This window comes from Hypanus sabinus, unplaced genomic scaffold (assembly GCF_030144855.1).
Source record: "Hypanus sabinus isolate sHypSab1 unplaced genomic scaffold, sHypSab1.hap1 scaffold_542, whole genome shotgun sequence".
Lineage (NCBI taxonomy): Eukaryota > Metazoa > Chordata > Chondrichthyes > Myliobatiformes > Dasyatidae > Hypanus > Hypanus sabinus.
Window position 1 is genome coordinate 62,501 of NW_026781403.1, and position 23,018 is coordinate 85,518.

At 45.3% G+C, this 23,018-nt stretch overlaps 1 protein-coding gene across 1 annotated transcript in view; it reads right to left on the bottom strand.

Moving 5' to 3' along the window:
- LOC132389350 (P2R1A-PPP2R2A-interacting phosphatase regulator 1-like) overlaps positions 1-23,018 on the bottom strand; it is a 60,493-nt gene that overhangs the window by 26,371 nt on the left and 11,104 nt on the right. The window contains exons 2-3 of the mRNA XM_059961863.1: positions 10,769-10,850; positions 3,260-3,316 (exon numbers count right to left, since the gene is read on the bottom strand). Of these exons, the coding sequence (XP_059817846.1) occupies positions 3,260-3,316; positions 10,769-10,850 (139 nt within the window). The remainder of the gene's footprint in view (positions 1-3,259; positions 3,317-10,768; positions 10,851-23,018) is intronic.

Below are 23,018 nucleotides of genomic sequence, written 5' to 3' on the forward strand. Positions count from 1 at the left end.
TGAGAGAGAGTGTGAGAGAGAGTGTGAGAGAGAGTGTGAGAGAGAGTGTGAGAGAGTGTGAGAGAGAGAGTGTGAGAGAGAGTGTGAGAGAGAGTGTGTGAGAGAGAGTGTGTGAGAGAGAGTGTGTGAGAGAGTGTGAGAGAGAGTGTGAGAGAGAGTGTGAGAGAGAGTGTGAGAGAGAGTGTGAGAGAGAGTGTGAGAGAGAGTGTGAGAGAGAGTGTGAGAGAGAGTGTGAGAGAGTGAGTGTGAGAGAGTGAGTGTGAGAGAGTGAGTGTGAGAGAGTGTGAGAGAGAGTGTGTGAGAGAGTGAGTGTGAGAGAGTGAGTGTGAGAGAGTGAGTGTGAGAGAGAGAGAGTGAGAGAGAGAGAGAGTGAAAAACTTTGCTCTTTATAGCCCTATTTTACTTAATTTTTTTTTCAAACCTTCTTTGACAGATCAAGCTTTTAGCATATGGAAAAGGAAAGGTATAAAATGCTTTCGTGATCTCTTTTTTGAAGGTAGTTTGATGTCTTTCGACCAACTTTCCAACAAATTTGAGTTACCTAAATCTAACTTTTTTAGATATCTACAAATCAGAAATTTTTTACATAAAATTCTACCATCCTTCCCTAATTCAACTTCAATGGACTTTTTAGGTTTGATTTTTACCTTAAATCCCTATCAGAAGGGATTAGTGGCTTTTATTTACAATACGATTATGAAGATACAACCAGAAATATCAGGTAGAATTAAACAAGAATGGGAAAAAGAACTTCAATATAATATATCAATAGAAATATGGGAAAAAATTTTACAAATGGTTAATTCTATATGTGCTAAACATGCTTTAATACAATTTAAAATTGTACATAGAGCTCATGTCTAAAGATAAACTTGCTCGATTCTACTCTCATATTAACCCTCAATGTGACAGATGTCATTCAGATGTGGCTTCATTGACCCACATGTTTTGGTCATGTCCCACTTTACATAACTATTGGAAGGACATATTTGCTACCATTTCCTCAATTTGGAATATCGATTTACAACCTCATTTTATTACTGCAATTTTTGGTATACCAAATGAGGATGGTAATCAGTTTTCCCCTTCAATTAGACAAATGATTGCTTTTGTAACATTAATGGCCAGAAGATCTATATTACAAAATTGGAAGAAGTAAATCCTCCTACTACGTTTCAGTGGCTCTCTCAAACTATTTCTTATCTGAGCTTGGAAAAAATTAGAAGCACTATTTTTGACTCATCAGTTAAATTTGAAGAAACTTGGGGACCGTTCATTCGACATTTTCAAATGAATTAATTTGGCCTCTCCCAGACCTTCTCTCTGTTTATTCTTGTTCTGGTATGGAGTTCCGGAGTTTTTGGCACTATCATATACAAATAAACTGTTATTATTGCCCAAGTTAGTTTAGTTTAGTATTATTTTTCAATATATATTTTTTGCTTGTATTTTTACAATCTTTTCTTTTTCTTTTGATGATTATTCATATTTTTTTTCATATATTTATTATAGGCTTGATTGAAAATGTACTATGTTTTCCTGTTGATATTTTAATAGGATATTGTTATCCTATCATTAATTTAATTTAAAATCTAATGTATTTATAACCTATTCATTTTTATGTTATTTTTTTTATATATATGAAATTCAATAAAAAGATTGAAAGAGAAAGAGAGAGCGAGAGAGAGAGCAAGAGAGAGAGAGCAAGAGAGAGAGCAAGAGAGAGAGCAAGAGAGAGAGCAAGAGAGAGAGCAAGAGAGAGAGCAAGAGAGAGAGCAAGAGAGAGAGCAAGAGAGAGAGCAAGAGAGAGAGCAAGAGAGAGAGCAAGAGAGAGAGCAAGAGAGAGCAAGAGAGAGAGCAAGAGAGAGAGCAAGAGAGAGAGCAAGAGAGAGAGCAAGAGAGAGAGCAAGAGAGAGAGCAAGAGAGAGAGCAAGAGAGAGTGCAAGAGAGAGTGCAAGAGAGAGTGCAAGAGAGAGTGCAAGAGAGAGTGCAAGAGAGTGCAAGAGAGTGCAAGAGAGTGCAAGAGAGTGCAAGAGAGTGCAAGAGAGTGCAAGAGAGAGAGTGAGAGAGAGTGAATGAGAGTGCACGAGAGAGCGAGAGAGAGAGAGCGAGCGAGAGAGAGCGAGCGAGAGAGAGCGAGCGAGAGAGTGCGAGAGAGAGCGAGAGAGAGCGAGAGAGAGCGAGAGAGAGCGAGAGAGAGCGAGAGAGAGCGAGAGAGAGCGAGAGAGAGCGAGAGAGAGCGAGAGAGAGCGAGAGAGAGCGAGAGAGAGCGAGAGAGAGAGAGAGCGAGAGAGAGAGAGAACGAGAGAGCGAGAGAGAGTGAGAGTGCGAGAGAGAGCGAGCGAGCGTGCGTGCGTGCGTGTGTGTGTGTGAGTGAGTGAGTGAGAGTGTGGAAGAGGCCTGTTTAAAAGTAATGTGAGGAGCACATTTTTCTTTACACAGTGAGAAGCAGCTGCTTGGTATTTTAGCCAGAGGATGGAGAATCTGTGGAATTCATCGCTACAGACGGCTGTGGAGGCTAAGTCATCAGGTTTATTTAAAGCAAGAGGTTGATAGATAGGTTCTTTGATTAGTAAGAGTGTCAAAGGTTATGGTGGGAAGGCAGGAAAATGGGGTTGAGAGGGAAAATAAATCAGCTATGATTGAACGGCAGAGCAAACTCGATGAGCTGGATGGTCTAACTTTGCTCTGTCTTACAGAATGGGTTATCAGCAGTAATAGCGGAAGCAAGAGTTTAGCGGAGTTTGTGGTTTTTATGAAAGGCATGGAGATATGACAGAGGACACATGGTGGCCTGCCCAGTGCTGCCTCCTCTCACAGAGAAGATGGTGTACTTTAAATACCTAATTAATTTGATGAAGGAGAAAGAAAGAAGAAACACGGAAAAGGAGAAGAGATAGTGGGAGGGAAAATTGTAATCACAGAGATGGAGATGCTGAAAATCCAGAGCAACACACACAAAACGCTGGAGAAACTCTTTTTGCCAGCCCTGATTAAGGGTCTCGGCCTGTAGTATCAACTGTTATTCCCCTTTATATTCTGCCTGACTTGCTGAGTTCCTCCAGCATTTTGCGTGTGTGGGAGGGGTCAAATGGACTGATTCCCTGCAGTACTGTCTATACCGGTGACAATATATGCATGGCTATGCAGAAATGCAACGATCACACTCACCCAGCTGTGGAGGAAATGATTGCCCACAGCTAGAGAACACATTTGCAATTGAGTTTAACAGCATCACACACCAGGACGTAAGCCTTACCTGCCGAATCTGGTCAATCCGACTGTTGACGGTTCGGAATGGTGACAGCGGGAAAGACTGGAAGGAAAGGGGGGGGGGGGGGTTAGAAACAGCAAACAACACAACCTGTCATTCAACTTACTTGCTGCATTATTAAATGGAAGTTAACCTGAATATTTTCAGCTTACATAATGTGCACAAACTTTGGAGTCACTGGTCAGCTGACAGCTCTGTAGTTAATTGGGGCTTAAACAGCAAAAGCAGGCAAACATGGATTACAAGGGAACTTCCTTTCTGTAGGTACTGTGCAAGCAGTTTTGGGCCCGTTATCTGAGAAAGAGCATGCTGGTTCTGGAGAGGGAGGTTCACAAGAATGATTCTGGAAATGAAAGAGTTAACGTACGAGAGAATTTGATGGTTCTGGGCGTTTAACCAATGAAGACTTTGGCGGGGGTGGGGGGGGGGGGAGAAGAATCTCATTGAAGCCTATCTAATATTGAAAAGCCTAGAGTGGAAAATGAGAGGATATTTTCTCAAGTGGGAGAGGGTCTCAGGCCAGAGGGCACAGCCTCAGAATTTGATGTCTCTTTAGAATGGAGGTGAGGAGGAATTTCTTTAGCCAGAGGGTGGTGAATCTGTGGAATGCTCTGTCACAGACAGCTGTGGAGGCCAAGTCATTAGGTTTATTTAAGTTTATTAATTAAGTCATGAGTGTGGTTTCTTGATTAGTAAGGGTGTCAAAGGTTATAGCAGAAGGCAGAAGAATAGCATTCTGAGGGAACATAAATCAGCCAAGATGGAATGGCTGAGCACACTCAATGGGCCAGAAAGCCCAATTCCATTCCCAAGTTTTATGGTTTTATAACCTGAACCTGGGATTCTATGTGCCCATGACCCACTGGTTAACTGCAGCTTCCCCTAGTCAGGTAGGCAGAGCAATGGTGGGGCAAGTTCTCAGTTTTGCTTGGAATTCTGTAAAGTGGAATGTCTCAACATTAAAAAAAAACACCACCACTACCACACTAGTCTCTTTTCTGATTCGGCTTTGCATCAGTGGTCTATGTTGAGACTGGTACTCTTGCATTCAATGTCAGTAAGACTAAGGGACTGACTGTGGACTTCAGGAAAGGGGAAGTCAAGGGAGCACACACCAGTTCTCAACATGGGATGAGCAGTGGAAAGGGTGAGCAGCTTCAAATTCCTAGGTGTCAACGTCCCTGAAGATCTATCCTGAGTCCAACATATTGATGCAATTACAAACAAGGCACACCAGCAGCTATACTTCCTTGAAAGAAAGTTATGGTTGTGCAATCAGTTCGGTGTTGAGGTGAGCGAAGTAAATGACTATTCAATTTAATGGGACATTCTGATAGTGATTCACTGAAACCACGTAGGGGAAGAAACAGATGAATGGTTAGTGAAGAGGTGTATCCCTGCCACTTAATGCAGAGTTCAGTACAAAATGCTTTAGCATGCAGCCATCTTCAGCATTGTAACAAAATGGTAAAAGTGGCATATTTTGTGTGTCTGGAGTTTGTACTCAAAAAGCTTTCGGAACAGGTATCAGTAATGAATATTCAAAGGGGTTCTGCTAGTTGGGATGTGCTGCTGTTGTAAATACTTCATTCTATAAAGTTACCCGACCTTATTACAGATGTTAAGTAGATATTATGAAATAATTATATTTATCTATCTACTGAGATACAGCATGGAATAGGCCCTTCCTGACCTTTGAACCAAGCTGCCCACCAATCTCTAGACTTTATTCTAATCATAAGGCAATTTACAATGACCAGTCAACCTACCAACTTGTAAGTCTGGACTGTGAAAGTAAACCAAAGCACCCGGAGGAAACCCACGTGGTCACGGGGCAGAATATACAAACTCCTACAGGCAGTGAGGGAATTGAAGCTGGGTCATCTGTACTGTGAAGTGTTGAGCTAAACTACTATGTTACGCCACTGATCACAGCAATCGAAATTGTAGCTAGCCATTTATTGTTACCTTTGTGTTGAAAAAGTATAAAACAAATAAAAACATATAAAAATGTATTAGGAGAGAGAGAGATTCACTTGGATTCCTTCAGACTCTCCCTCTCCAGAAGGTTTGCTGTGAAGAAAGTCTTTTATATTCCACAGCTACAGCTTCTGTATGGCTCAGGTCTGGTCAGTCACAAAACTGCAATCTGGTCAGGGATCTGCGTTTTGTCAAATGTGGCCTGTCATGGTCCTGAGGGTGACAAAAAGCAAGCAGCTATGGTGATCTTAATACAATTACAGCTATGTACTTGTGGCGAAGTAAACTGTTTATTTTTAAGTGGTGATGAAGGCAGGCAACTCTTTGTTGGTGAGCTGGTGCTGAATGCTTCCAGACAGCATTCATCAGTATGTCACCAGTGGACACTGAAGCAATATTGCATCTTTATAACACGATTAAAACAACAAAATATCCCAAAGGGCTCCAGAGGAAGCTAATCAAATAAATTATGACAATGGATCGTGTCCTTTAAAACACAGAAGATCTTCAGTAATCAAGCATTTAGCGTACACCTTCTGGCAGAGTTGAAGCAACAATTCAGGCATCTGTTAGATTGGTAAGCTGGTTTATTATTGTCATATACAGTCATAGAAAAGTATAGCACAGAAACAGGCCTTTTGGACAATCTAGTCCAAGCTAATTCATTTAAACTGCTTTCTCCATCAATGTGCACCTAGACGTGCTCTCCACACCCCTCCCTTCCATGCACCTATCCAACTTCTCTTAAACATTGAAATCGAATTGCATGCACCACTTGTGCTAGCAGCTCGTTCCATACTCTCACTACCCTCTGAGTGAAGAAGTTACATATACCAAGCTATAGAGAAAAAAATATTTTTTGTTTATTCCATACTGGTTATTTCGTTACAATGGAGCACTGAGGTAGTACATGGAAAAAGCAATAACAGAATGCAGAATAAAGCGTTGCAGTTACAGAGAAAGTACAGTGCAGGCAGACAATGTCACAACAAGGTAGACAGTGAGGGGAATAGTCCATCAAATCAAACTAGGGTACCATTCAATAGTCTTACAACAACAGAGCAAGAAAAAACAGGACCAATACAAAATAAAGTGTGACAGTGACAGAAAGTGCCAAGCAGGTAAACAATAAAGTGCAAGATCATAAAGGGGTAGATTGGGAGGTCAAAACCACAATCACAAAATGCAGGAGGAACTCAGGTCAGGCAGCATCTATGGAAATGAATAATCAGTTGATGGTTCAGACAGACACCTTTCTTCAGGACTATTTCTCAGCCCAACACGTTGACTGTTTATTCAGCTCCATAGATTCTGCCTGACCTGATGAGTTCCTCCAGCATTTTGAATGTTGCTTTGGATTTTCAGCATCTGTAGACTTTCTCATGTTTAAGACTGTGAGGTCAAGAGTCCACCTTATCGTACAAGAGATCTGTTTAAGAGTCTGACAACAGCAGGGTATAAGCTGTCTTGAGTCTGATGGTATGCGCTTTCAGGCTTTTGTGTCTTCTGCCCAATGGGAGAGGGGAGAAGGGAGAACACCTGGGGTGGCTGGTTGCTTTACTGAAGCTGCGAGAAGTGTAGGGAGTCCATGGAGAGGAGGCTTTTGCCATAATTGCAAATCTATAAAATTGAATCTTTGGGACTTCAATTTCTCATTACTAAACATCCATTGGGGTGGAGGGATGTTTGATTATATTGTCTGCTTTACCAACCGTGCAAACTATTGCTCTAAAAAAAGAGTATACAAGTGTAAAGGAGAATGAAATAATTATTACTCTGAATCCAAAGCAGCACAAAAAAACAAGATAAAGTACACAATAAAAATAAATACATAAGACAGCATATACTCATGAACAGATTGTATTTCCATAAAGTGTGTGAGGCACAGGCGTGTCTATACATAAGGTGATTGACAGGAAATGATAAGGAAGTGGTAGTGGTAGGGGGTGTGGAGGGCTGAGTTAGTGGGTGGAGGTATTGGTCAGCTTTACTGCTTGGATTTTTGAGCCTGGTCGTCCTGGCATGGATGCAATGTCACCTCCTTCCTGATGGGACTGGGGAAAACTGTCCACAAGCGGGGTGAGTGGGATCCTCCATGATACTGCTGGCCTTTATATTTCGATAGAAGGGTCAGTAACATCAATTCTAATTTATACAAAAGATGTTACCTTTTAACTAACTGAACCACTGCAAGCACTTTCTCTGGTGCTCTGTTTAACTACGACTCTCTGTGTGGAAAAACTTGTCCCTCAGATCCCCTTTAGATCTTTTCCCTCTAGATTTAGTCTCCCTTATCTTGGGGAAGAAAAGACTGTGGTCATCCAATTTTTCTATGCCCTCATCCCTCATGATAGTATAAACATCTATAAAGTCATCCCATCAGCTCCAGGGAAAACAGTCCCTGCCTAAATAGTATCTCCTTATAACAAGTTCTCCAGTACCTACGACACTCTTGTGAATCTTTTAGAGTCATAAAATAGTACAACACAGAAACAGGCCGTTTGACCCACCTAATCCATGCCAAACCATTCCCTACTCCCATTTACCTACACCAGTACCATATCCCTACTATCCATGTATGTATCTATCCAAACTTCTCTTAAACATTGAAATCGAGCTCACATGCATCATTTGCGCTGGCAGCTCGTTTCACATTCTCATGACCCTCCGAGTGAAGATGCTTCCGCTCATGTTCCCCTTAAACCTTTTACCTTTCACACTTAACCCCATGACCTCTGGTTGTAGTCCCACCCACCCTCTGTGGAAAAAGCTTGCTTGCATTTACACTATCTATACCCCTCATAATTTTGCACACCTATCAAACCTCCCTTCAATCTTTTACATTCTAAGTAATAAAATCCTAACCTATTCAATCTTTCCTTGTAACTCGCGTCTTCCAGACCCAGCAACATTCTTTGTAAACTTTCTCTGTACTCCTTCAACATTAATTACATCTTTCCTGTAGGTAGGTGATCAAAACTGTACACAATGCTCCAAACTAGGCCTTGTCAATGTCTTAGAAAAGTCTACTGTATTGTGTACAGTAGTTGGGATGTTATGTTGAAGTTTTCTAAGGGCAACGTGCCAAAAGCTTTTTTTATGACCCTACCTACCCTATTTTCTGCACCTTCTCTAGCTTCATTTCATCCTTTCTAGAGACCGATGACCAGAACTGCACAATATTCCAGGTGTGATCTCACCCACCCTTAAACAGCTGAAACATGACTTCCTAATTCTTGTACTTAATACGCTGCTTGACGAAGGCAAATATGCCTTATGCTTTCTTCAGCACTTTATCAACCTATTTCGTCACTTTCAGGGAAGTAGCAGAGCAGCACCAACATCTTTGGCACCAGTCATGGCAAACACTGATACCCATGTCCCACCACCATAGCCACAGCGTATCATTGACAACATGCAATGCAGTTACTTGCCTAGACTACTCCAACAGTATCTTCCAATGCCCAACCTCTATGACTGAGGCCAAGGGCAGCAGCACAGGAGAAGGCCACCTACACACAATCCTCACTTAGCAACATGACACCCTTCCTACATCTTCATAAAACACCTTCACGCTGAGACTTTCTAAGGAGTTGATCAAACTGTAGTTCTGGGCCTCTTATCTAAGTTGATGGCTCTGCCATTGGAGAGGATCTGGAGGAGGTTCATGAGACTGTTCCTGGGAATGAGAGGGTTAACGCACGAGGAGCTGTTGATGACTTTAGGCCCATATTTGCTGGTATTTAGGAGAATGAGGGAAGATCTAATTGAAACCTATCAAATATTGAAAGACCTAGATAGAGTGGAGGTGGAGAGGATGTTTATGGTGGGTAAGTCTAGGAGCAGAGGGCACAGCCTCAGAATAGAGGGACATCCATTCACAACAGAGATGAGGAGGAAGTTCATAATCCAGAGGGTGGTGAAACTGTGGAACTTATTGCTACATACGGCTGTGGAGGTCAAGTCATTGGGTACATTTAAAGCAGAGGTTGATAGGTTCTTGATTAGTAAAGATGTCAAAGGGTTACGGGAAGAAGGCAGGAGAATGGGGTTGAGAGGGATAATAAATTAATCATGATGGAGTGACACAGCAAGCTAGATGAGCCAAAAGGCCTAACTCAGCTCCCAAGTGTTTTGGCCTTCACTGGGTCTAAATTTAGGAATTCACTAACCAATAGTTTTGCAGGAGTGTCTTTACCAAAAGAAATGTGGCAGTTGATGGCACTGGTATAAAGCAGAAACACTGGCCCTGAGTAAGACTAAATCTCACTCTGGTGCACCCAGCTGGCCAAACTAGCATCAAAGATGCAGCAACTGGGCCACAGAGATCTATGGAAAGAGATGCATGCCTGTCCCTCTCTTTGCTTATAGAACCAAACTTAGGCACAAGTGAAGCACCAGAGAGCGAAGAAAATTAGACCCTGCTGAAAGTCAGTAGCACTAAAAGTAACCAATAGGCTCATCACATCTGTAGTGACTCCCTTTAACACATCAACACTCTCCTAAAGCCCATAAGTTTTGTCCCTTTGGGTATTTACTCACATTTGCCCTGATACCTATTTCCATTGCCCACTGCAGCTTATCGCAATAAACTTGTTTTAAATTAAATAGCAGCTTTCTTTGTCTCATGTACAGTGAAAGGCATCGTTCTGCATCAGATCAGGGAGAATCGTACCAGGGATAGCTCTCAAGTGTTGCCAATGTACAGTGCCCACAATTTACTAACCGTAACCATGTATCTTTCAAATGCAGGAAAAAATCAGTGCATCCAGGGAGAGCATAAAACTCCTTACAGACAGCAACCGGAACGGAAGCCCAAACAGCGATTGCTGTCTATGTAAAGCTACTGCGCTAATCACTACCCTGCTGTGTCATCTTTATGTAGGCAATAAGAGCTATGAATGACAAAACAAACTCAGGACAGAAGAGCTTTAAAGCATTGTTGCAGCTGTGGAAACCCTTCCTGTAGTACAAAGAACCACAAACTTGTGCCTCCACACACCTACAACACTCCCAAAACTGCAGTCCTTCTAAGTAAGGCCTCAAGCCCACTCCCTTTCCTCACTGCCATCTTCAGTCACTTATCTACCACAAATTCTGAAATTCAATTAACTCTCTTCTGCTCAAAATCTTAAATCTTTAGATTTGGTTAAGCTTTTAGTCACTGCCCTAACCTCTCCTCTTTTGGATTGGCATCAATTTTTTTGTCTAATTATGGACAGGGAATTTTCCCACAATACCCATATCACGTAGATGCAAGTCACTGTTATTATAAAATCTAATTAAGGACAGCAAACTTATTTTTTTTCTCCCAAAGCTACACAGGAGCATTAAACTGGCATGTCCCCATCCTGTTTTGAGCTGCAAAGTAACAACCATTTTCTGTGTTAGGGGAATTTCCAGACCTCGTGCCAACTGAAATATTTTCAACTCAGGTCTGCTGACCAAAATGGAAGCGGAAGCATAGCTGAGACGTTGCAGGACAGGGAGGAGGAGTGACGATGCAACACTTACCAAGCTTGGGCAGCCAAGATTTACTGAGGCACTGCTTCTTCGGCATCGGAGAGGGGTTGGCTGAAACACTGGCGAAGAATCACTGCAAAAAAAAGAAAAGGAATTTAGCATCTTCAAAATGTCAGAAAATGAACAAACAGAATAGAATGGGGTGGCCCGGTAGGATAGTGGTTAGCACAACACTCTACAGTACAAGCAACCCCAGCTCAATTCTCGCTGCTGTCTGCAAGGAATTTGTATGTTCTCCTCATGACCATGTGGGTCTCCTCCAGGAGCTCCAGTTTCCTCCACAGTCCAAAGGTGTAATGGTTGGTAGATTAATTGGTCATTGTAAATTGTCCTGTGATTAGGCTCAGATTAAATTGGGGGATCGCTGAGCGGTGTGGCTCAAAGGGCTGGGAGGTCCTTTTCATCACTATGTCTCAATAAATAAAACACACCTTTGGTTGTTTTGGATCATTCTGCATATTTTAAAATCACTAATAAACACACATTATGTAAGTCAGTATGAAGTATTAAACACAAAGCAATGCAACACTATAGCAATGTTTAAGTTATTCTGTTTAGAGATACAGCACAATAACAGCTCTTTCCAGCCCAATCAGTCCACACTGCCCAATTAGCCTCCTAACCGTTACACCTTTGCAATGTGGGAGGAAACTGGAGCACCCAGAGGAAACCCACGGGGAGAAGGTACAAACTCCTTATAGACAATTTGGGAATTGAACCCCGGTCACTGGCGCTGTAACAGCATTACGCTAAAGAGACATTTTAATAAATGGCATTCTCAAAGCTACTTATACAGGTCGGGATTAGCGCAGGGATTCCCAACCTTTTTCATGCCATGGACTCCGAGCATTAACCAAAGGGTCCGTGGACCCCAGACTAAATTCTGAAACTGCAGCACTGAAGAGAAACCTGGAGAGGTAGATGAATAGGAGCAGTACCCAGGGCTATGGTCCAGGTATGGGTCGATGGGAACCAACAGAATATCAGTTTGGTACAGACTAGATGGACTGAAGGGACAGTTTTTTGTGCTACGACTATCTTCTATGTTCAAAGTAAATGTTATTATCAATGTATATACACGTTGCCATATACAACCTTGAGATTCAATTTTTTTGTGGGCATACTCAGCAAACCTACACAATAGTTACCATAATAGAACTGAACAACCGCCAATCTCCAGTGTCCAAACAGAATGAAGAACACACAAACAGCACAGATTCAAAAAAAGAGAAATAAAAATATAAATAAGCAATAAATATAGAGAACATGAGATGAAGAGTCCTTGAAAATGAATCCATAGGCTGAGGGAACATTTCAGTGATGGGACAAGTGAAGTTATCCCCTTTGGTTCAAGAGTCTGATGGTTGAGGGGCAATAACTGTTCCTGAACCTGCTGGTGTGAGTCCTAATGCTCTTGTACCTTCTTCCCGATGGAAGCAGCAAGAAGAGCGTATATCCTGGGTGATGGGGGTCCCCAATGATTGATGCTGCTTTCCAGAGACAATGCTTCATTTAGATGTTCTCAATATACTCTCCATTAGACATTAACAGAAGCCATGCTGAACCTCCACAAACCTTTTGATCTCCTTCACAAAAAATAACTGGTGGAATTATACTTGTAGCAACTTTCTAAATATCATCACCATTGCCAATGTCAGACAAACCCCCGCTGACGGAAAGGAGTTTTTGTATATTCTACCCGTGACCATGTGGGTTTCCTCCAGATGCTCCGGTTTCTTCCCACAGTCCAAAGACATACTGGTTGGTAGGTTAATCCTCATTGCAAATTGTCCTATGAATAGGTTAGGGTTAAATCGAGGGATTGCTGGCAACACGGCTTGAAGGAAGCACTGTACCTCAATAAATTATAATTATTAATAACTTCAAATTAGATTCCTGACCATGTCTCAATGAACACCACCACCTAACAAGTGAGTTCAGTATTGGGACTACACCCTGACCCCCTTAGTCAGGCATCAGAGAGCCAGGAAGTGGGTCAACAGAGATGGCACCATCCCTCAATGTCACATTATCCATAACGAACCTCACCATCTGCCCCATGTGACTTCCAAAGCAAGGTTGCTCAGAGAACTTATAGCACATCATACAACATAGAAAAACCCTTCAGCTGACCTTTCAGTCTACCACATGATCAATCTAACCCTTCCTTCCCACATAACCCTCCATTTTTCTGTCATCCATGTGCTAATCTTAAAAGTCCATAATGTATCTGCCTCTACCACTATCCTGGCAGCGCATTCCATACCCACCACAATGTGTAAAAAAACACCTACCTCGCCAGTCCCCTTATACTTTCCTCCAATTGCCTTAATGTTATGCACACTTAGTATGAACCATTTTTGCCTTGGGAAAAAGTCTCTGGCTGTCGACTGGATCTGTGACTCTTTCATCTTGTACACTTGTATCAAGTCAAGGAATATTCCTGGTCTGGACTACAATAACTCATCATTCTGAACTTGGTAGAAGGCACACGCCAGCCAGATGACAGGGTTGCTCTGAGTTGTATATGCTGGGCTCAGTAGAGGGCCACGAGGCTCCACTGAAAGTGGCAACAGGAAACCATCTAGATCACTACTTGGGATTTCCATCTCAGAATTACTGGAGGCGACACAAGGTCAGGATATGGCCATGACTGGTGGTGGCGCTGTCTTGCCGTTAAACTATCCTTTAACGCTCACAGTTGAGGCTCATGCACGAGGAACGGGCAGGCAGCTGTGGGTTAGTAGAGTTTCTTCCAAGAAAGAGACAATGCCTTGCAAGGGAGAAGTCCAACATTGCTTCTGTTCAGTGTCTCCTTGGTGGAGGGAATGAAATTAACAGCTGCTGTCTGTACAGCCAAAACTGAATGTTCCAAACATGGGTGCCTCTGGATCAAAATCCAAGTCTGGGAAGCGGTGGCAATCAGCCCGATTTCTAATCAGACTATTCACCAAAAATCCCACACCTGCCAACAGCTGGTCATCTTCCCCTGTGGGGAGGGGACAGGGAGAGTGGTGCCACCAAGTCCAGACACATCCTGAGACTCCATAGAGAATGAGCACTTATTCGTTCTCACACCCACAGAGACACTGGCGATTCTCCAGCAGGGCTGCCTGATAGACTGCGCTTCACGAGGATGAGAGAACAATGGGGTCTTGTACTGTATTTTCACAGAGCTCCAGTGGACGCCAGATTGACTGAGCTGTAAACTGCATGAACATTTGTACCCCAAGCCCAAAAACTGCACACCCAAGTTGTTCAGAGGAGGATACTGAAATGAATTGGCCATCAAACCATGGCAGGAAGAATTACAAGTGGTTAAGATGTGATTAGAGGGGTCAGGGAAAGTTTCAAAACAGATTAGGGCAAGCCTCCGATGAACTGTGAAAGTAGGAAGACAGAATTGGAGAAACGCATAGGTGTAAGTGGACTGTAGAGTTGGAGATTGTTAAATCAGTTGTTGAAAAATAACTCACGCCCAAGCTGGAGAACTGGGAAGGTCTAATCCACATCTTAAGAGAAGGAAAAAGGGATCTGATATATCCCACCGATGTGATATACTTCCCCACCCTGCCTCTTCCCCCCCTTTCTTTCAATCACCTACATTCCAAAATGAACATCAACATTATCCAATATTGCATCCTATGACTCCATGAGCTTCTGTTAAAAACGTCTTTGCCCTCATGCACCCCTCCTTTGACTTTAAGATTCAAGATTGTTTATTGTCAACCTTCAGTGCAAGTGTAAAGGAGAACGAAATGATTGTTACTCCAGATCTGATGAAGTACAAAAAACACAATACAATCATGTCATACGACGTGGGTGATCATGGTCCCGAGACCATGATTGTTCTTGGCAATTTTTTCTTCATAAGTAGTTTGCCAGTGATTTCTTCTGGGCAGTGTCTTTACAAGATGGGTGACATTCCCCATCCCTCAGCCATTATCAATGCTCTTCAGAGTTTGTCTCCCTGGCATCAGTGATCACATAACTAGAGCTTGTGCTATGTAGCAGCTGCTCATATGACCATCCACCACCTGTTCCCAATGCTTCGTGTGACCCTGAACGGGGGGCTAAGCAGATGCTACACCTTGTCCAAGGGTGACCTGCAGGGTAGTAGAGGGAAGGAGCACCTTGCACCTCCTTTGGTAGAAACGCATCTCCATGACACCACGCAAAAGACAATAAACCAATAAAAAACAATAGATATACATATCGAGAAGGCAAATGGAATGTTGGTCTTTATTGCTTGGGGGATTGAATTTAAGAGCAGGGAGGTTATGCTGCAACTGTACAGGGTACTGGTTAGGTCGGACCTGGAGTACTGCGTACAGTTCTGGTCTCCTTACTTGGAGGATATACTGGCTTTGGAGATCGTGCAGAGGAGGTTCACCAGGTTGATTCCAGAGATGACAGGGTTAGAAACATAGAAACACAGAAAATAGGTGCAGGAGTAGGCCATTCGGCCCTTCAAGCCTGCACCACCATTCAGTATGATCATGGCTGATCATCCAACTCAGAACCCTGTACCTGCCTTCTCTCCATACCCCCTGATCCCTTTAGCCACAAGGGCCATATCTAACTTCCTCTTAAATATAGCCAATGACCAGGCCTCAACTGTTTCCTGTGGCAGAGAATTCCACAGATTCACCACTCTCTGTGTGAAGAAGTTTTTCCTCATCTCGGTCCTAAAAGGCTTCCCCTTTATCCTTAAACTGTGACCCCTTGTTCTGGACTTCCCCAACATCGGAAACAATCTTCCTGCATCTAGCCTGTCCAATCCCTTTAGAATTTTATACGTTTCAATAAGATCCCCCCTCAATCTTCTAAATTCCAGTGAGTATAAGCCTAGTCGATCCAGTCTTTCTTCATATGAAAGTCCTGCCATCCCAGGAATCAATCTGGTGAACCTTCTCTGTACTCCCTCTATGGCAAGAATGTCTTTCCTCAGATTCGGGGACCAAAACTGCACACAATATTCTAGGTGCAGTCTCACCAAGGCCTTGTACAACTGCAGTAGAACCTCCCTGCTCCTGTATTCAAATCCTTTTGCTATGAATGCCAACATACCATTTGCCTTTATCACCACCTGCTGTACCTGCATGCCCACCTTCAATGACTGGTGTACAATGACACCCAGGTCTCGTTGCACCTCCCCTTTTCCTAATCGGCCACCGTTCAGATAATAATCTGCTTTCCTGTTCTTGCAACCAAAGTGGATAACCTCACATTTATCCACATTAAATTGCATCTGCCATGAATTTGCCCACTCACCTAACCTATCCAAGTCACCCTGCATCCTCTTAGCACCCTCCTCACAGCTAACACCGCCACCCAGCTTGGTGTCATCCACAAACTTGGAGATGCTGCATTTAATTCCCTCATCTAAATCATTAATATATATTGTAAACAACTGGGGTCCCAGCACTGAGCCTTGCGGTACCCCACTAGTCACTGCCTGCCATTCTGAAAAGGTCCCATTTACTCCCACTCTTTACTTCCTGTCTGCCAACCAATTCTCTATCCACATCAATACCATACCCCCAATACCATGACTATGAGGAGAGATTGAGTTGCCTGGGACTGTACTCACTGGAATTCAAAAGAATGATAGGAGATCTTATAGAAGCATAAAATTATGAAAGGGATAGATAAAGGTAGGAAAGTTGTTTCCACTGGTAGGTGAGACTAGAACTAGGGGACATAGCCTCAAGATTCAATGAGTAGATTTAGGATGGAGATGAGGAGGAACTGCTTTTCCCAGAGTGGTGAATCTGTGGAATTCTCTGCCCAATGAAGCAGTGGAAGCTACCCCAGTAAATATATTTAAGACAAGGTTGGATAGATGTTTGCATAGTAGGGGAATTAAGGGTTATGGGGAATAGGCAGGTAGGTGGAGATGAGTCCATGGCCAGATCAGCCATGATCTTATTGAATGGTGGAGTAGGATTGACCAGCCAGTTCACCTACTCCTGCTCCTATTTTTATAAAACACAACGTACAACTATATAAAGTCGTGGTCACCAACCTTTTTAAGCCCAAGATACCCTACCTCAGCCTTAGTGAAAGGCAAGATCGACTCCAAATCGATTAGTTACACGCGTGCGCAGCGGGACAGAAAAGACTGGAAGTAAAACCTCGCAACCCGGAAGTAGAAATAATGTATGAACACCAGGGGTCACTGCCCTTTTTTTTGCACTGCGGACCGGTTTAATATTGACAATATTCTTACGGACCAGCCAACCTGGGGGGGTGGAGTAGGTGTTAAACGTGACCGGAATACAGCGATACTCGAAGCAGGTTCCTTATGTCCAGTCTATTCCGCAATTTAGTTTACGTGGCTCTCAGCTGCTGTCCCGCTTGCTCAGGTTTTTTCCGTTGGGAAAAAAAACTCAGTGGGTTTGTCTTTAAGTGCAGGGTGCCTGGACTCAAGGTACCAAAGCAGTTTTGAGGGCTTCATTACCTCATTAGACAGCCTTCGGGTCTGAGCTCCAGCCTCCTGCCCGCCAGCCACCTTGGCAAACTGCGGCTGTTCCCATGCCGGGGCTGCGGCGGTCGCAGACTGGAGAGAGCGACCGACCGAGCAAGGAGTGCGACAGGGTGCACGCCCACTCCCCCCTTGTAGGATCTATCAGCCGACAAAAGTTTGTTTCAGTAGATCGCAGCGAGGTAGCTGCTCTGCTGCTTATGAAACCCTGAGTTCGAATTAGGTTGTCTGTGAATATTTTAGCACCAGGTTCCCCACGAACATTTGGTGTGCTAAACAGGTTTAGAGGCAGCGCTCCATGCTCCAGGCCAGTAGCAACGGCACTTCTCACCAGGCGCACAAAGCGGCTGGTTACCCGAGGCCAACCAGTGATCCCTGACGCACTTGGGCAATGACCTCGCGTATATTCAAGTTCAACAGTGGGCATGACAAGGAATGAGGGAAGGTGCAGCTGACTCATATCGTTTCCTCGCGGCCCGGTAGTTGGGGACACTAAAGTACACTGTAGTGCATGGTGGGAGAGCTACACACATGCGCACTGGGCAGAAAGAACGGAACTAAAACCCTGCAACCCAGAAACAATCTCTCAACAGTATTTGCGTATTTATTTTTTTTTTTTTTCGGGATTTACTGGGAAAGTCTCAAAGATCGACTAGTCGATGGCGATTGACGGGTTGGCGACCACTAATATAAAGTGACGCTAGGTGATGTGTATGTAGTGGTAGTGGGGTTGGGTTAGTGGGTGGAGGTGTTGATCAGCCTGATGGCTTGGTGGAGGTCCTGGTGTGAATGCTGCGTAGCCTCTTCTCTGATGGGAGTGGGAGAAACAGAAAAATAAGCAGAGTGGGTGGGATATTGCTGGCCTTTCCCGGCATCTTTCCGTATACATTCCCTTGATGGCAGGTAGACTGGTACTTGTGATGTGCGGGGCAGTTTAACTACCGCAGAAGAGCCCTCCTGTCCGCCAGAGTGCAGTTTCTGTACCACACAGTGATGCAGCACACTAGGATGCTCTCAATAGTGCACCTGTAGAAAGTTCAATATACCCTTGTTCAGATTCCCCTAGCTGTAAATCACTGGAAAAATTAACTGATACAGCTCAGTATTGGAGCAAAGGTCCCAGCCAACTCGTTAGTTCCAGTTGGTGTGAGAAACCCAAACCAGAAACAGAGTTACACAAAAGCTAGACATTAAACATCCTGTGCTTTGCATCACATTAAAAAGCAAATAACCCTGCTGCAATATGTAAATTCAAGTCCTTTCAGCACTACTCCAATTGCAAACTGACGAATAGCCTTTTGAGCCCATTTTTTTCAAGAGATGTGATTAAGGGAGATCTGTATCTTACTCAAAAATACTGGAGGAATTCAGCAAGTCAGGCACTATCTATGGAGGGGAATAAACAGTCAACGTTTCAGGCTAAGTCCTTGCTGAAAAAGGGTTTCAGCCTGAAACTTTGACTGTTTATTTCCAATCATAAATGCTGCCTGACTTGCTGAGTCGCTTAAGCATTTTGTCTGTGTTGCTCAAGACTTACAGCATCTGCAGAATCTTGTGTTTAAGATCTTTATCTTAATTGCATTGTGGGAAAGGACCCATAAATTCTAAATAACCGCGACCAACAAAATTGTACAAACATTACTAATAGCTGAGTGCCAATACTAAAGTCCCCTTGCACCTGTTGTTTTCTACTGATTTTAGAGTCATATGTCCTAAAAGACACCCTCCAGTCAATCAAGTTAGAGTGCATAGCATCCAGCTTTGCACGTCTAGCTGTTTATGGGAATGAGTGATAAAAATTTCACCCATTCACTGTTACATGCAATGTCTAGTGAGAACACTTCCAGAATTCTATAAATATTATAGCCCAAAAGCAGAAAACTTAAACATCTTTCCACAAAATATGGTGTTCCATTATTCACAACAGTTGTTATCTAGCACAAATCAATCTGTAGCTTATGAAGGAAATTAGAGATCAGGTATTAATTTAAAAAAAAGGACAAATATAACAATGGTGAAAAATGAAGCAGGCCGGAGGATTGGGAGTGGCTTAGAATTCAGCAGATGGATTATGAGATTGAATATGAAAATAAGTTTAACATGAGAACTGCGTTAAAGCTTCTATAAATAATTGAAGAGGAAACTAAAAGAGATTAGTGAAAATAAACATTGGTGCTTTAAAGCAAGGAAAATTGCTTGCTTTAAATGGGGACAAAGGAACAGTGAAACACATACAATACTTTTGTTCTGTTTTCACAACAGAACTCCCCAGTACACTACCAAACTACAGCTTCAAAGAGATGAAAGAACCGTGGATGTCTTCACAATGGAAGGCATAAATAAGGTGGTGGATCTGGCCTAGTGCACCACGGGTAAAGCTGTCCTAACCATTGAGCACACCTACTTGAAACATTTGTTGTAGGAGAACAGTTCCCATCAGAGATTCCCACCTCTCAGGTTTCGTTGCCATTGGGAAGGTGGTATAGGAGCCTCAGGACTCGCACCACCAGGTTCAAGAACAGTTACTATCCCTCAACCATCAAGCTCTTGAACAAAAGGGGATAACCACACTCACTTGCCCCATCATTGAAATGTTCCCACTGTGGCGACCCACTTCCTAGCGCACTCGAACCGGCTCACAAATAGCCAGCGTGCAGGCACAAAGGCCAGGTCCCCAACAAAGGGAAAAAGCCTGCAGGGGTTTGTGAGTACGTGTCCCTTGGAGCATCCGCGCCCGGGGAGGGCAGGATGAGGAAGGCTTTAAAGCAAGGCTGTGAAGTTCGAATAAAATCATCTTTAATTGCAGTTTACCGACTCCGTGTCGTTATTTTAGCGCTGCGTGTAGCACACCACTACAATTGGTGACCCCGACGGTCCAAACGATTTTTGGATCGGAGATGACCAACGCCGCATCTGTTCATGCGGCTTCGTTGAAACTGCCAAGCTTCTGGGCGCTGCGACCTCACCTATGGTTCCAGCAAGCAGAAGCCCAATTCCACGTTCGGCAGATAACCTCGGAGGACACACGTTACTACTACGTGGTGAGCTCCCTCGACCAGGACACAGCGGCCCCAGTTGTGGAGTTCGTACAGTCTCCCCCGGTGGACGGCAAGTACACGGAACTCAAAGCCCTGCTCCTAAGGACTTTTGGACTCTCATGGCGCGAGCGAGCTGCCCGTTTACTGCACCTGGATGGCTTGGGAGACAGACCTCCATCGGCTTTAATGAATGAGATGTTGTCTCTGGCCGACGGACACACACCCTTCCTCATGTTTGAGCAGGCATTCCTGGAGCAGCTGCCGGAGGACATACGCCTGCTGCTGTCTGACACGGATTTCAGTGACCCCTGGAAGGTGGCGGCCCGGGCGGACTTGCTGCGGAACGCCAAGAAGGTGAGTGGGGTGTCCATCGCACAGATCACCAGGCCACGCTCCCAGCAGCAAACCAGTCCAGGCCCGGCCGCAGAGCCCGCTAACCCCAGAGGCAGGGGTGGGGAGCCCAATGAACAATGGTGTTTCTACCACCAGCAGTGGGGCGCAGAAGTCCGCCGTTGTCGCCCGCCCTGCCAGTTCCCGGGAAATGCCAGGGCCAGCCGCCGCTGATGGCTACGGCGGTTGGCCTTCGAGATAGCCTCCTGTATGTGTGGGACCAGTGGTCGGGACGCCGTTTTTTGGTCGACACTGGTGCCCAGATCAGCGTCTTACCTCCAATGAGTTACGACACCCGCAACAGGGCACCGGGTCCCCCTGAGGGCCGTGAACGGCAGCACAGTAAGGACCTATGGCACCCGTCAGGTGCAGCTACAGTTCGGCTCCAGCCAGTTCACATGGGACTTCACACTGGCCGCCATAGCCCAACCGCTTCTGGGTGTGGATTTTTTGCGGGCTCACAGCCTACTGGTCGACCTGCCCAAGAAGAGACTGGTCCACGCCGAGACCTTTCAAACATTCTCACTGGGTGCAGCCCAGTTGCCAGCCCCTCACCTCGACTCCATCACGCTGTCCGACAACGTCTTTACCAGGGTCCTGGCGGATTTCCCATTGGTTCTGGCACCGCAGCTCACAGCAGCCATGCCCCGACACGGCTTACAGCACTACATCCCGACCCAGGGACCACCCCTCCATGCCCGTGCTTGGTGGCTTCCCCTGGACAAGCTCCGACTGGTGAAGGAGGAGTTCAAGAGAATGGAGGAATTGGGGATCATCCGGCGGTCCGACAGCCCATGGGCCTCCCCACTGCACACGGTGCCCAAAGCGACAGGGGGCTGGAGACCGTGCGGCGACTACCGCAGGCTGAACGAGGCTACCACACCGGACCGCTACCCTGTGCCGCACATTCAGGACTTTGCAGCAAACCTGCAAGGCGCACGGATCTTCTCCAAGGTAGACCTCGTCCAAGGATGCCATCAAATCCCGATGCATCCGGACGACACCCCCAAAATGGCTCTCATCACCCCATTCGGCCTTTTCGAGTTCCTCCGCATGCCGTTCGGCCTGAAGAATGCCGCACAGACGTTCCAGCGGTTAATGGACGCGGTGGGACGCAACCTGGATTTCGTATTCATCTATTTGGACGACATCCTCATAGCCAGCAGCAGTCGTCAGGAGCATCTGTCCCACCTCCGTCAACTATATGCCCAGCTGAGTGCATACGGTCTAACCCGGCCAAATGCCAGGTCGGGCTCGACACCACTGACTTCCTGGGCCACAGAATTACTAAAGACGGGGCAACCCCCCTCTGCCCGCTAAGGTAAATGCAGTCCGCCATTTCCCCCGACCCACCACTATCAAAGGCCTTCAGGAATTCGTAGGTATGGTCAATTTTTACCACCGCTTCCTCCCTTCAGCTGCCCGGATCATGCACCTCCTGTTCGCCCTGCTGTCAGATCCGGGCAAGGACATCACCTGGGATGAGGAGTCCGCCGCCGCTTTCATTAAAACGAAAGAAGCTTTGGCAAACGCCGCGATGCTAGTGCACCCCAGAATGGACGTCCCTACCGCCCTCACAGTGGACGCATCTAACATGGCAGTCGGTGGGGTACTGGAGCAGCTCATCGCGGGCCGCTGGCAACCCCTGGCGTTTATCAGCAAACACCTGCGGCCACCCGAGCTCAAATACAGTGCTTTCGACTGGGAATACATCTCTGTATTGCCAGCACTATACCTGGCAATCCGGCATTTCAGGTACTTCTTAGAAGGTAGGCCCTTCACCGCGTTCACGGACCACAAACTGCTTACCTTTACGTTCACGAAGGTGTCCGATCCCTGGTCGTCCCACCAGCAGCGCCATCTGTCCTACATCTCTGAATACACGACGGATGGCCGGCACGTCTCGGGTAAGGACAATGTCGTGGCGGATGCGCTCTCTCGCCCTAACATTCATGCCCTTTCCCAAGGGGTAGACTTTGAGGCGCTGGCAGAGGCACAGCAGGCAGATGAGGAGATCCTAAGTTACAGAACCGCAGTCTCCGGTTTGCAGCTCCAGGACCTCCCCGTAGGCCCAGGTGAGAGGACCCTACTCTGTGACGTCGCCACCGACCAGCCCCGTCCCGTCGTCCCCGCACCTTGGCGGCGACGTGTTTTCGACTCCATTCATAACTTGGCGCACCACTCCATCCGGACAACCGTCAGGATGGTCTCCAGCAGATTTGTTTGGCATGGACTCCGCAAGCAGGTCAGTGAATGGGCCAGAACGTGCGTGCACTGCCAGACGGCCAAGGTGCAGCGCACACCAAAGCTCTGCCGCAGCAGTTCC